Here is a 14,500-nt window from a genome sequence, read left to right as displayed (position 1 = left end):
AAACAATTTAACGTGCATTTTAAAATTCCCTGTAAAGTCTAGTTTTTCATGCTATAGCATGAAATATCAGAATGAGAATGATTCTTTCTTTTTTTTTTTTTTTTTGCGGTACGCAGGCCTCTCACTGTTGTGGCCTCTCCCGTTGCGGAGCACAGGCTCCGGACGCACGGGCTCAACAGCCATGGCTCACGGGCCTAGCCACTCCGTGGCATGTGGGATCTTCCCGGATTGGGGTACGAGCCCGTGTCCCCTGCATCGGCAGGCGGACTCTAAACCACTGTGCCACCAGGGAAGCCCAGAATGATTACTTCTAATTACAACTGTTATTTGAGAAAAATGTTATCAAGTAGCATAGCTACTTTTTCTTTCTTTCTTCTTTTTTTTTTTTTTTTTGCCACTTCTTAAGTTTAGAAGAATAGTAGGCATTGATGTGAATCTCTAACAACCTGTACAATAATAGGAACCATAAATACTTTCAGGACAAGGTGAATAATTCAAGAAATGCATATTAGCTGATGAAGTTTTAAAACAATGTCCCAGGGAGGGGCTGTTATCTGAATACAAAGAATTGTGGAAGAAGGTAAGTAGGTCAGAAAAGGGTTTATAAGCTATGTTCTAAGATTGTTTTTAGCACTAAGATTTTATGATTCTACCCCCAAATACTATATTTAATCTAGAGATGGTTCATTTCACAGATCTGTTGCAGTTTGCTTTAGCAAATAAAACAACTTTATGATCTTTGTTTTTATGATACAGCTATAAAATGGATCTGATGAAAGTTCAAATAAATCATAACTAAAATTTACAGTAACATCAGATATATAATTTATACCTTTCTGATTTATGATCTATTGTATACTTAGTGATTTATCAAGCCAGAAATCTTTTTTTAGAAAATTTTGATCACTGGTTATATAATGTCTCTGTGTTGTTCATATTCCTATTTAACCTGCATCTTCATATTATTGTAGGTAACACTCACTGAATTTTCTTTTCTGTTTTTTTTTTTTTTTTTAAACAAGTCTGTTTATTAGAAAGGCTGGTTTTGGGAGGGGGGTGTTTGTTTTGTTTTATTTATAAACATCAGTGAATTTTCTGTGTTAGAGACAATTCCTGGCATTTTCCATGTTCTAACTCAGTTAATCCTCAAAACAGCCCCATGAGGCGGGTAATATTATTATCACCATTTTACAGATGAGGAAACTGAGCCATAGAGAGATTATTTATTTATTTATTTATTATTTATTTATTTTTGTGGTACGCGGGCCTCTCACCGCTGCGGCCTCTCCCGTTGCGGAGCACAGGCTCCGGACACGCAGGCCCAGCAGCCATGGCTCACGGGCCCAGCTGCCCCGCGGCATACGGGACCCTCCCAGACCGGGGCACGACCCCACGCCCCCCGCATCGGCAGGCGGACCCCCAACCACTGCGCAACCAGGGAAGCCCTATTTATTTTTTTAAATAAAAATTTATTTTGGCCTTCCCTGGTGGTGCAGTGGTTGAGAATCTGCCTGCCAGTGCTGGGAACGTGGGTTTGAGCCCTGGTCCAGGAGGATCCCACATGCTGCAGAGCAGCTGGGCCTGGGCGCCTCAACTACTGAGCCTGAGCTCTAGAGCCCGCAAGCCACAACTACTGAGCCCGGGTGCCAAAACTACTGAAGCCTGTGCGCCTGGGACCCGTGCTCTGCAGTGGGAGAGATCACTGCAGTGAGAAGCGTGCGCACTGTGGCGAGGAGCAGCCCCTGCTTGCCGCAACTGGGGAGAGCCCACATGCAGCAACAAGACCCAATGCAGCCATAAATAAATAAATAAATAAAAATTTATTTTATTTATTTTATGTTTGGCTGCATTGGGTTTTTGTTGCTGCACGCAGGCTTTCTCTAGATGCGGCAAGTGGGGGCTGCTCTTCGTTGCGGTGCATGGGCTTCTCATTGAGGTGGCTTCTCTTGTTGCAGGCTCTAGGCTTTAGGCGCGTGGGCTTCAGTAGTTGTGGCACGCGGGCTCAGTAGTTGTGGATTGCGGGCTCTAGAGCACAGGCTCAGAAGTTGTGGTGCAATGGGCTTAGTTGCTCTGCGGCATGTGGGATCTTCCTGGACCAGGGATCAAACCTGTGTCCCCTGCATTGGCAGGCAGATTCTTAACCGCTGTGCAACCAGGGAAGTCTGAGAGGTTAAGTATTTTTTTTGAAGGGGGATGCAATTTTTTTTTTAACATCTTTATTGATGTATAATTGCTTTACATTATTGTGTTAGTTTCTGCTATATAACAAAGTGAATCAGCTATACGTATGCATATGTTCCCATATCTCTTCCCTCTTGCGTCTCCCTCCCTCCCACCCTCCCTATCCCACCCCTCTAGGTGGTCACAAAGCATCAAGCTGATCTTGCTGTGATATGCGGCTGCTTCCCACTAGCTATCTATTTTACATTTGGTAGTGTATATATGTCCATGCCACTCTCTCACTTCGTCCCAGTTTACCCTTTCCCCTCCCCGTGTCTTCAAGTCCATTCTCTACGTCTGCATATTTATTCCTGTCCTGCCCCTAGGTTCTACAGAACCATTTTTTTTAATTTATTTTTTTTAGATTCCATATATATGTGTTAGCCTACAGTACTTGTTTTTCTCTTTCTGACTTACTTCACTCTGTATGACAGACTCTAGGTCATCCACGAGAGGTTAAGTGTTAAGTGGCATTTTTCTTCTTGCAGAGCTGCGATTCTTGACTTTTCGTGCATTTGTGCTGTGTTCCCTTAAGCAAATTATAAATCTTGATTATATGGACTGACTTACTTGTTTTGCCCTAAATTTTACCGTGTACAGTGCTCTACACATAATTTAGACTCTAATTATGTATTAACTGTAAAATGTGTAATCTAAATCAAACCTTTCCTTTCCATTTGCCTGGAAATTTTATTCCTCTACTTAGCTATTTTGTTGTTACTAATGAAAAACCTAGTAAATTTATTTTCATGTATTACATGTAATTAAAGAAGATTTTGGAAAAATGGAAGCCTGTTTGCATGTTTTAAGTTAGCTTTAAAATTGTTACATTGTTAAAAATATAGTTAACCAATAAAATATGTACATCCACATTTAAAATTTATTTCATATAATACTAATGTTAAAATAAAGAACACATGTTTACTTTAAAATAAACCTCTTTACATGCCATAATGTACATAGTAATGGAACATTATTGTGTGTTCTGAATTTTAAAAATAAATTCAGTAAGAATTGTGCCAATTTTATCTTTATTATGTGTTATGACTTTCTTCTGTACAGTTGTTATGACTTTGACATATTCAAGTCAATCAGCTTTCTTTTTTATCCTCATTTTGAGTCTTTAACATGTCTACTTTGGTTTTATATAGATTTCATGCTTCCATTCTCCCACTCCACTCTTATCTCCACCAAATAATTAATTATTTAGAAGTTTAATTCATTGACCTAGATTTCTACCATTTTTTAAAAAGTTTGTTTTAAAATGTTTATATAACTTTTAGAACTTTAAATGAGTCTTTAGTGAACTGAAGAGGTTTACTTCAGATAATAATTTATTCTCTTTAGGATCAGGCCCAGTATTATAACCCTTCTAATATTAGTAGAATATTTAGTAGAATAATACAATTATCTGGAGATTTCACATGGCAATTTAGTCCAAAGAGCCTATAGCAACACTTGGACAAAGCATAGGTAGACACATAGCTAGTCCATGCCTTAATGTTATTTTGTGGGTTTTAGTCCCTTTGTTTACTTAGTGTACACTTATTGAAAGTGTGCTTTTCCTCTATCAATTAAGTTAACAAATGTGACTGAAAAACCATCCTCCTCTCTCTGTTTTTGGAAGGAACATAATTATATTAATAAATGATTGGGAAATATTTGTGCAAAACTGAAATATATGTTAAATGAAAGCCTCATGTATGAATAATAGAAGATAAATAATTTGATATGTCCACGGCCTACCCAGTATAAGAAACCAACTCTCTAATAGCTGTGGATGTGACAGTTACCAATACATCTTCAGCTTCCTCTTTAAAATATTTTAATAGATGAGCAGTATTAATATGTTTCAAGATTAGCTCCACCGCTCTGCCATTTTAAAGTACTGTTTGGATAAGCTTGAACTTTTTTGGGGTTTTTTTGGCTGCACCCCTTGCGGGATCTTAGTTCCCTGAAAAGGGATTGATCCCGCACCCTCGGTGGTGAAAGTGCAGATTTTGGACTACAAGGGAATTCCGAAGCATGAATTTTTTTTTTTTTTTAATATTTATCTATTTGGTTGCGCTGGGTCTTAGTTGCAGCAGGCAGGCTTCTTAGTAGTGGCTCCAGGGCTCCTTAATTGTGGCTTGCTGGTTCCTTGCACGTGGGCTCCTTAGTTGTAGCATGCAAATTCTTAGTTGCGGCATGCATGTGGGATCTAGTTCCCTGACCAGAGATAGAACCTGGTTCCCCTGCACTGGGAGCACGGAGTCTTATCCACAGCGCCACCAGGGAAGTCCCCCCAAGCTTGAACTTTTGATATTGCTCCTGTTAAAACTATAATCAATGCCTTCATGATTTAAACTCAATAAAAAGCAGGTCAGGAGAAAGATAACTCTTAATTGGATATCTGTTTTGTATCAGATACTTTACATATTATCTTTAATACTTTACATATTATCTTTAATCCTCACTAAAATTTTTTGAGTTGCACATTTTTTGAGTTTTTTCTCCATTTTACAGATGAGGAAATTGAGGCAGAGGGGTGTCACAGTAGGTGGCTAAACTAGAATTCACATTTGTTTGTCTGACTTTAAATAAGGTCCATGCTCCTTGCACATGTTGTCCCTTTGGTATGAACTAAATTGAAGATAGAATTTCTTGTGAATAACATTTTAATCTTTCCATCTTCCACTTTTGCATATTGAAATCACAGTATATAATTTTGAACCTTGAATTTTCACCAGGCACTATAGTATAACCATTTCTTTATATAATTCTCAACACGTATTGCTTGATATATATGTAGGCATAATGTTTCATAATTAAAGGGATTATTATGGAGTGCTTTCACTTTTTTCCTTTTGTAAATATCATTGAGATGAACATTCTTGTACCATAGACCATTAAGATGTTGCCTGATTTCTCCACTAATCACCCCTCCTTGCCCAACACTAAGGATATATAGTCAAATGTATTCATGAGTTAATCAGATTAGTTTTTGTCCATCTATCCCTCTGTCCTTTCTTCCTATCTTCCCCTTGAATATGGTTACAGTATTTTTTAATACAATTAGGTTCATTTGTTTCAGGTCGCTTTCAGTTTTAGGCATTTCCCCTCTTCACATTCTTTCTTATTTTATTTTTTGCATATATAGAGTATTAATATGCTTTCCAAAATCAAAACTGTTCAAAGCCAGTCCCTCTTCTTGTGTACTCTGTGTGATGTCTTCTAATCAAGGATTTTATTCCATCCATTGTCTGTCCATCAGTAGTTTTCTTTTCTCTGCATCATGGTCGTCAACATACAAGCCTGCTGAATTTTCTCTCACCTAACAAAAACGATTTCTCTCCTACCTCACTGGCCCTTCCTTCTTAATCGCCTTTATTGGTTACTTGGCCTCTTAGTGGTCCTTGACCACAGTCCTTGAGCCATTTCATTTTTGTCTCCATCTTGCAATTGTAAATACCATATATAACATTGGTGATTATTAAATTTGTATCTGCAACTACTGAATAAGATTTGAATATCCAGCTACCTAATTGGTATCTCCTCTTGGATATCTAATAAGCATCTCTTAATTAAACTATTCCAAGCCTAAATTCTGATCCTTAATCCCAAGCTTATTTCTCCCTCTGTCTCTTTACCTCAATAAATGGTGGCTCTATCCTTCTGTTTGCTTAGATCAAAAACCTTGGAGCCATCCTTGACTTCAATCTGTACTATCAAATCCCGTTGGCTTTACCTTCAGAATATGTCTAGAATTGTTCCCTTCTCACCACTTCCTACTCTTCCATCTTGGTCCAAGGCAACATCTTCTCTTACCTGTCTTATTGCAATAACCTTCTGTCTGGGCTCCCTGCTTCTGTCCATGTCCTTCTTTTATCTATTCTCAATAGAGCCATCCTTTAAAACTCCCTGTTCTTGTCAGAAACCATCTCCAGTCACTCTCATTTTTACTCAGAGTAAAAGCCAGAGAGTCCTTAGAGTGGCTTAAAAGGCCTCACATGATCTGGCCCTTGTTATTTCTCTAACCTCATCTCCTTTCATTTTTGCTCTTGTTCATTTCCTCCAGTCACATTGGCCTTCTTGCTATTCCTCAGACCTGCCAAGCATGTTCCTACCTCAGTTTTTGCCCTTAGCTTTTCCTCTGCCTAGAGCATTCTTCCTCCAGATATTTGCATAGCTAGCTCCTTGGCTTTCTTCAGTTCTTTGCCCAAATGTCATCTTTTTAATGAGGCTTTTCCTGTCTACTCTTTTTTGTTTTGTTTTGTTTTGTTTTTTCAGTATGTGGGCCTCTCACTGCTGTGGCCCTTCCCGTTTTGGAGCGTAGGCTCCGGACACGCAGGCTCAGCGGCCATGGCTCACGGGCCCAGCCGCTCCGCGGCATGTGGGATCTTCCCGGACCGGGGCATGAACCCATGTCCCCTGCATCGGCAGGCGCACTCTCAACCACTGCGCCACCAGGGAAGCCCCCTGTCTGCTCTTTTAAAAATTAAAAGGTCCTCTGCTTGCACCTCCTATCTTACTTTCGCTTTGTTTTTTCCACAGTTATCAGAATCTGACTTTTTTTTTTTCAAGAAAGAAATGGGAAATTTTATTCAAGCCAATCTGAAAATTATAACTAGGGAGATAGTCTTTCAGAAAGCTCTGAGGACTGTTCTGCCCATTAGAGGTCAAAGCACAGTTATATAAGTTTTTGAGACAAAGGGTTATACATCAAAGGGTTAAACATCAAGGTGGCATTGACAGTTTACATAGTTCAACAAAGTGAGTAGTGGGTCATCATAACCCCTTACATGATTACGGAGGGAATGCTATCTCCTAAGGAGTTTCCTTGCTGATGCCAGCAGGAAATTGATGTGTGTGTGTGTGTGTGTGTGTGTGTGTGTGTGTATAGATGTTCCTGCGTCTTAATAGGGAATCTAGTTACTGTATAATGCAGATGCACAATGCACACTAAGGAGAAGGTATAGTGGCTCAAACAGCAGAGAAAATTTCATGTTAAATTTTTTTTCCTGCCTTAAAATAATTTTGTTTCATCAGCAGCCTCATTGAGGAGGTAATATTTGAGTAGACTCTAAGGTGGTAAGGGACTTAGCCTTATGGATATGGTGGAAATAGTGTTGCAGGCAGTAGGAGCAGCCAGTGAAAAATTCTAAGGAGGAGAGCTTGCCTGGTATGTTTGGAGAACAGCATGGGGACACTGAGGGTAAGAGGTGAGATTAGAACTGTAAACTAGTATGTTTGCTGGTGTGTGGGGGGGCTTTTGACCACAGAATTAACCTTATTCATGAAATAAAAGCTATACATTTTCTATTTACACTATAACTATGTATTATAAAGTCAAGGAAGTCAGTGTTGTTCTTTCTTGGACTTTATATTATGAATATCAGAATGAAAAGTGGTTTGAAGCTCTAATTTTTTAACTCAATCAACTGTGCAGAAATCGCTTATGAACTGTATGTTAATGATTTGAATCATGTGCCTGAGGTCCCTTTGCCAGAGACTTTTTAATTTAATTGGTAGTGGTGAGGGTGGGAAGGGAGGGGGTTGTGCCTGGGCATTGAGTTTTTTAAGCGCTCCCAGGTGGTTCTATATGCACTGCTCTGGTACCTGAATATATAGAAAAAGAGACAGCTTTTCTCATTCCGGCTCCAAAGTAGTCTGCTCAGTATGCTTATCATCCTTGCTGCTTCAGCTCACTGCAGTGTCTCATAACTACCTGGAACTCAACAACCACAAATCCCCTCCACAGAAATCCTGGGACCTCTCCTAGCCATGCCATTGGAGGGGAAAGATAGGACAGGTAAGAGTTCTCCTTTACTGCGCCATTCATAAGTTCCCCACAACACCAAAAAACAAGACTGGGTGTGGGTAGCAGATGACTGAAAAGTTTGTGTTACAGAATGACAATGTAAGAGGAAGGGTAAGAGAAGAGGGGAGCAAAATGTTGGCATCAATTGCCTAATAAATTTTAAGAACAAGGCTGCCTAATATTCAGTTTCAAATTTTGGCATTGTTGTGGTAGAAAATACCCTGTCTCCCCCACTCATCTGTTTCATTTATGTGTCTGGCACATTTTTGGCACACAACAAATATTTGTTATATAAATGAATGAATGAATTCAAGCGGGCTGAACACAAAAAGCAACAAGCCTCCAACCCATCCTTTCCTGATCCCTCCAATCTTGTTCCCCAGTGGCAGTCGCATTTACCTCACTGTTACCCTACTAGCTCTAAATTATATATTTATGCTGTTCATTCTAGATGTATCAGTGTTAGATCTTGCATACTCACTTACTGCTAAGATAGGTAAGGATTTTACTAAATTAACCACTCCAAATTTTCCCGACCTACAATACCTAATAAATTATATCACTATTGTTAGTTTTTCCATTGCTTACATTTGTGAGGTTAAACAATATACTTAAATTTGTATTTCTTATTTCAACTATAAGGAGTACCTCTTCACTTTGAATCTGACTTATTATATATTTAACTTATTTCTTAATTCTCTGTGTTCCACCCCCCCAGTTAAGCTCCATGAAGGAAGAGATTTTTATCTATTTTGTTTACTCTCAAATCCCCAGTGCCTTTTATTTATTTAAAAAAATATTTATTTATTTTTGGCTCCATTGGGTCTTTATTGCTGCACGCAGGCTTTCTCTAGTTGTGGTGAGCGGGGGCTACTCTTTGTTGCGGTGTGCCGGCTTCTCTTTGCGGTGGCTTCTCTTGTTGCGGAACACGGGCTCTAGGCACGTGGGCTCAGTAGCTGTGGCTCATGGGCTCTAGAGCGCAGGCTCAATAATTGTGGCGCATGGGCTTAGTTGCTCTGCGGCATGTGGGATCTCCCGGACCAGAGTTCGAACCCCTGTCCCCTGCACTGGCAGGTGGATTCTTAACCACTGTGCCACCAGGAAAGCCCGCCCTGCCTAGTGCCTTTTAAATTATAGGTAATCAGTTAAAATTTATTGAATGAATGAATGAATAAAATGGTCAAGGCCTTGTGTAATCAGTCCTCTCTTTGTCCTTCCAGAGTTATCTTCTGCTCCCCTGGCTCTCTTGCTACATACCAGATGCTGATCTTTTTCACTTCCACTTTATACCATGCTCTCTCCTGCCTCAGAACCTTTATATGTTTTATTCCCTCTACTTGGAATACGCTTTATTTCCTGACCCCTTCTTTTCCTCGCCTAGTTAACTTCTATTACTCATCCTTTAGATATCAGCTCAAAAGTCCCTATTTCAAAGAAGATCTGGATTAAGAACCCCTACTGTATTCACTCTTCACCAACTAAACTGAATATTTCAGAAAGGCAAAAACCTTGAGTATACTGCTTGCCAGTGTATGTGTCGGAATAGTGAATCCTCAGTAAGTACTTATTGAATGTTCCCTTCTGCACTAATATTCTGCCTTGAGGCAGTGGCAGGTCATTCCTATATGATTAGAAGTGGCAGCCTCTCAGGAAACTTCATATTCTTAAATGAAACATTGGTAGTAAGTGAGAAACAGCTCAGCATCTTTGGTCAAATATGGGTTAAATACGAGCTTTATATTGAGAAAGTCAGTGTGTTGACATTTTGTGAGAAGATAGGAATCCAGATAATATCTGGCTCAAGAAATTCTGGTTTAGAGTCGGTGCAGAAGCATGTGCATATTGATTCTTGTTGATGTGTAGGGCATGTAAATAACCCAGTACATTTTGTTACTTTAATATTTAATATCAAAAAATGGTAGAAGACTGGCTAATAACTCCTTTGTTAGCCAGTAGTTAACTTTTTCAATAGTTTCACTTTTGAAAAAGTAAGGCTGGGTAAAGTTAGCAATTTTTTATTTTGTAGGGTTGTGTTAAGAATTAATATATATGAAAGTTCTTTAAAGTGCATGTATAATTTATTGTTATTATTACTATTATCATCATTATTAGTTGTGACATTGGGCAAATAAATTAGTTTCTCTTTATATTTACTCTTGTAAAAAGTGGGAATAAGGACTTCCCTGGTGGTCCGGCAGTTAAGACTCCACACTCCCAACGCAGGGGGCCCAGGTTCGATCCCTGGTCAGGGAACTAGATCCCACATGCTGCAACTAAGAGCCCGCATACTGCAACTAAAAGATCCCGCACGATGCAACTAAAGATCCCGCACGCAGCAACGAAGATCCCGCTTGCCATAACTAAGACCCAGTGCAGCCAAATAAATAAATAAATATTTAAAAAAAAGAAAGTGGGAATGAAAATAGTATTGACCCTAATGGGTTATCATGAAAATTAGTAACGCATGCACTCAAAGAGAAGAGCTTGGTATCCAATAAACCCTTGGAAAATGTTCACTGTTATTTTAACTATTATTATTTTCAATCTTTTCTTTTGAGTTTAAGAACTTTCCTTTTTAAATCATTATAGAGAATTTGAGTTCTTTAATTAGAATTCAGGGTCCAGTCTCCTATGTGACTTTGGGCACTTGCATTAAGCTCTTGGCGTGATGAATGGCGGTGGTGGCAGCTGCTGCTGCTACTATTTCTAAAGGGCCACCTCATTTCCTTACCTTACTTGTATATTGGTTAGTAAAATAGGAATATCCACTTCTGTGATATTGTCTGTAGTGAAGTGAACAAAATGCTGTAGGGGATGGCTCAAAGCCTTGCATAGTTCCTGAAAAATAGTGGATACTAAGTATTCATAAATTTGAAAGACAGTAAGAACTAGAGCTTGGTTGTGTCTGGTTATAAGATATTTAAATGTATACCAAAAATACTGTAGACTTTGTGTAAGAGAGCTATGGACAAGGGAGATCAAAACAATAATGACAAAAACACATTGAAAAACACGGATTAGAGTAGAGCCTATCATTGTGGTTTTGTGTTTCTTAGTGCTGCTATTACATTCTTAATGCTCTGTATATTTGCAAGGACAAGTCAGGGGTACAGTAACTAACACTAAAATAAGTGTCAATATATATTCTCTTTCAGATTTACCAAAAATTTATCTCCTGACAAGATAAATCTAAGTACCCTTAAAGGAGAAGGTGAACTGAAGAATTTGGAGTTGGATGAAGAGGTGCTCCAGAATATGTTGGATTTGCCAACATGGCTTGCTATCAACAAAGTTTTTTGTAATAAAGCATCTATTAGGGTGAGACTTTGATATCTGTGCAAGGCACTTTCTGTTTTCATTTTATTTATTTCATCCCTATCTTTTAAAATAAATATTTTGTTTTAGGTAATTCTGAAAAGAAGCATTTTTATTAACATAATTTTAAAAGACAGATACCTTGTAAATAATTGCATGAATGTGTGCCTTTTGAATTTAATTGAATGCTAATATATGTTTATTAATTTATAGGTTTTAAGTTTTATTAAAATTTAATATTAATGTTTAAATGAAATTGTTGATGCTTTATTAATAAAATAATTTGGTACATATTTAAAATTTTTTTCACACGATTTGTTGTCAAAAGGGACAATTTAAATCTGTAGTTAGTAAACACTACTTCAAATGAAGACATAAGGACTGATAAGTTATCTTATTCTGGACATTATACTTTTATTTGAAATTCTCTCTTTTCCTCATTTGTTTTTTATTTTGAGGTTTTTAAAGTTTTCTTTTAATACTATTTCTGCTTATTAAAACTTAAGCTTTCTTATTATCTTTGGCTCTAATCATGCATCATATCATTTCCTTCTCTTAAAGATTAGGCTTAGTTTGGGAGCCTACTCAGTAGAAATACCGCATGCTAACTTTTCATAAAATTAAAATTGGGCTCCAAAGAAAAGATTGTAGAAAAGTTGCTGTATCCTTTGATGGTAACCTTTAATTTTTGTTCTATCCTCCATAAGCCCAAATGTCTAAAAACATGACATTTTTAGTGCAGGATATATTTGAACATTATTTATTTGACATTACTTGTATTTAACATTAATGGTCTCACTTTTGTATTTGTCTTGAATACCTACAAGGAGATTGGTTGGAATTCTAGAATTTAAAAAATTGTTAAATGAACAAAACACTGATTATGCTTTGCTAGGAATTCTTCAGCTACAAAATTAAAATGTGTTTTCAGAACTGGGGAAAAAAGATATTAGAGAACCTGAAATTTTTATTTAAAAAGATGACCAAGAAAATAAGGCTAGTAGTCTTTTTTAATATGAAATAGGTGCAGCTGATTTCAAGAGTATGAATGAATTGCTCAGTTTATTATTTTGCAATTTAAGAAAAAAGTCATCTGATATAATTTGGTATGTCTTTCACTACGTTAAGAGAGTATCTGTGTTGATTACTGTTTTACATTATTTTTTTAATGATTCATTTTAAAGAAAGAAAAATTTTCTTTTGTAGATACCATGGACAAAACTGAAAACACATCCCATCTGTTTGGTAAGTTCTGAATTGCTTCAGAAATAAACACATATATGCATATAATCTAACAAATCTAATTAATATTAAACAAAATATTAATATTTTGTTTCATAGAAACATAATCTCATGGCTTCTCTGCTAGTTAACTTTCATTCTATTTTGATGGTACTTAGTTTTCTCAGTTCTTAAATGAGAAGTTTGAACTTTAAAATGAGAGGGTCTTTAAAGTTTTTCAGGTCTAGAATATTATATTGTAAGTTGGTATATTTTATTGCATTTTTTAACTTTTTATTGATATATTATACTTTATTTATGAGATTCTTCTTTTAATAAAGTTTGGTCCAGACTTTCTGTGTTTCTGCTTTTACTGACCTAATATAATATGTTCTTTAATATACTTTACTTTTTAAGGAAAACTGATCAGTTGGTCATTTATTGATTCATTCATACCACAGATATTTACTGAGCACCTCCCCTCTGCCCTGAGGGAGCATATTTTTACAAGGTGACTGACAACGAACAAGTAAACAAAACAAGACAATTTCAGATAATAAGTACAATGTTAAATAGAGAATGAAGAATGACTGGAGATGTGTTAGTGATGACTACTAAGGACATTTGATCTTCCTTCAAGAAAAAACTTAGACTGAGAAAGAAACTTTTTTACTATGAGAGTATTTACTTTTTCATATTTCTTGCATTTTTCTTAGTTACACATCTTAAATCTCAGGTTTTAGATTGGTTCTATTTATTTTAATTAGCCCAGGTTTTAATTAAAGCTCAGGTTTAAGCTTTTAGAGGTGGTTTAGTCCTATTTATTAATAAATAATCTAATTTATCAATTAATAATGTAGTACACTCTGGGATTAGCGATTATATGTCTGTAAAACCTGATGATGTCATCAGTTTTTTTCTCCTGTACTCCTGTAATAAGCTTTTCCACCAGATAATAAGTGCCTTGAGAAAGGACTAAGCACTTTTTTTTTAGTATTTCTCTTTTTAGACCTCTAGAGAAACATTTAAAATAACTCTGCTTACTTACTGTTTTCTTTGCTCCTAAAGAAATGAAAGAAAAAATAGTCTTAAATAATATCTACATAATATACATAAAATAAAATATCTAATGTTTACATTTTTAATATATTTTTATTAGTCCTTGGATAAAGTAATAATGGAAATGAGTACATGTGAAGAACCACGAACCCCAAATGGCCCATCACCAATTGCAACTGCTTCAGGACAAAGGTAAGCTATTTTCCATTAATCTGTATGACTGGCAAAGGGAATTTTTTTTTCTGTTATCTGCAGTAATGGGACATAAAGTAAAATTTCCTAACTTCAGTTTCTATTTTAGTCACTTCTCCCATCAAACATTTTACAGTTTCAGTAAATACATTGCAAAAGTAGCAGAATTGATTTTTAGCCTCTTTTATTCATCTTGCTTTCCTTGATATTAAATACTAATGATCAGTCAAATGCAGAGCAGTAGCAGAAAATGAAAGAAGAGCTTAGGCATTCTAAATCAGATAGTCTCTTACGTGGCTTCTCTGTATACCATTTGTTCTATGCATCAGTGGAATTTTTATGACTCTTAAGAGTTAAGTTGATGCCTTAAAAAATTATAGACCTTTCAGATTACTCTAAAATTCATTAAATATAGAATGCTCACACTTTACGCAGATTGAATTTTGATAGATAAAAATCAGATGTTAATAAAGTAGGAGCATGGGGAGCATTTCACAAAGCTGCCTTGAGAAGTTAGAATAGTTCTTAAAAAATAGATCTTCAAAAACTTGCCTATTCATCTTTGCATTCAGTAAATTTGGATCTTGTATTGTATATCATTTCCTCAAAACAGTTTTTCTGCATGGTGCTATTTCTGGATGGTGCAGCTATTCACGTAAAAAGTTTACATTGATTTTAATGTGATTAGTGCCT

The 14,500-nt window shown here is 36.6% G+C and overlaps 1 protein-coding gene across 2 annotated transcripts in view; it reads left to right on the top strand.

Moving 5' to 3' along the window:
* The window catches only part of BLTP3B (bridge-like lipid transfer protein family member 3B), a 103,424-nt gene that overhangs the window by 26,592 nt on the left and 62,332 nt on the right, over positions 1 to 14,500 (top strand). For both annotated transcript variants that reach the window (XM_022600039.3, XM_022600038.3), the window contains exons 2-4: positions 11,176 to 11,338; positions 12,542 to 12,580; positions 13,716 to 13,807. In XM_022600039.3, coding sequence (XP_022455747.2) covers positions 11,176 to 11,338; positions 12,542 to 12,580; positions 13,716 to 13,807 — 294 coding nt within the window. The remainder of the gene's footprint in view (positions 1 to 11,175; positions 11,339 to 12,541; positions 12,581 to 13,715; positions 13,808 to 14,500) is intronic.

This window comes from Delphinapterus leucas, chromosome 11 (assembly GCF_059928025.1).
Source record: "Delphinapterus leucas isolate spDelLeu-1000000601 "Yukka" chromosome 11, BTC_Dleu_Yukka2, whole genome shotgun sequence".
Lineage (NCBI taxonomy): Eukaryota > Metazoa > Chordata > Mammalia > Artiodactyla > Monodontidae > Delphinapterus > Delphinapterus leucas.
Note: the sequence above shows the minus strand (reverse complement) of the source record. Positions and strands in the feature narration are given on the sequence as shown.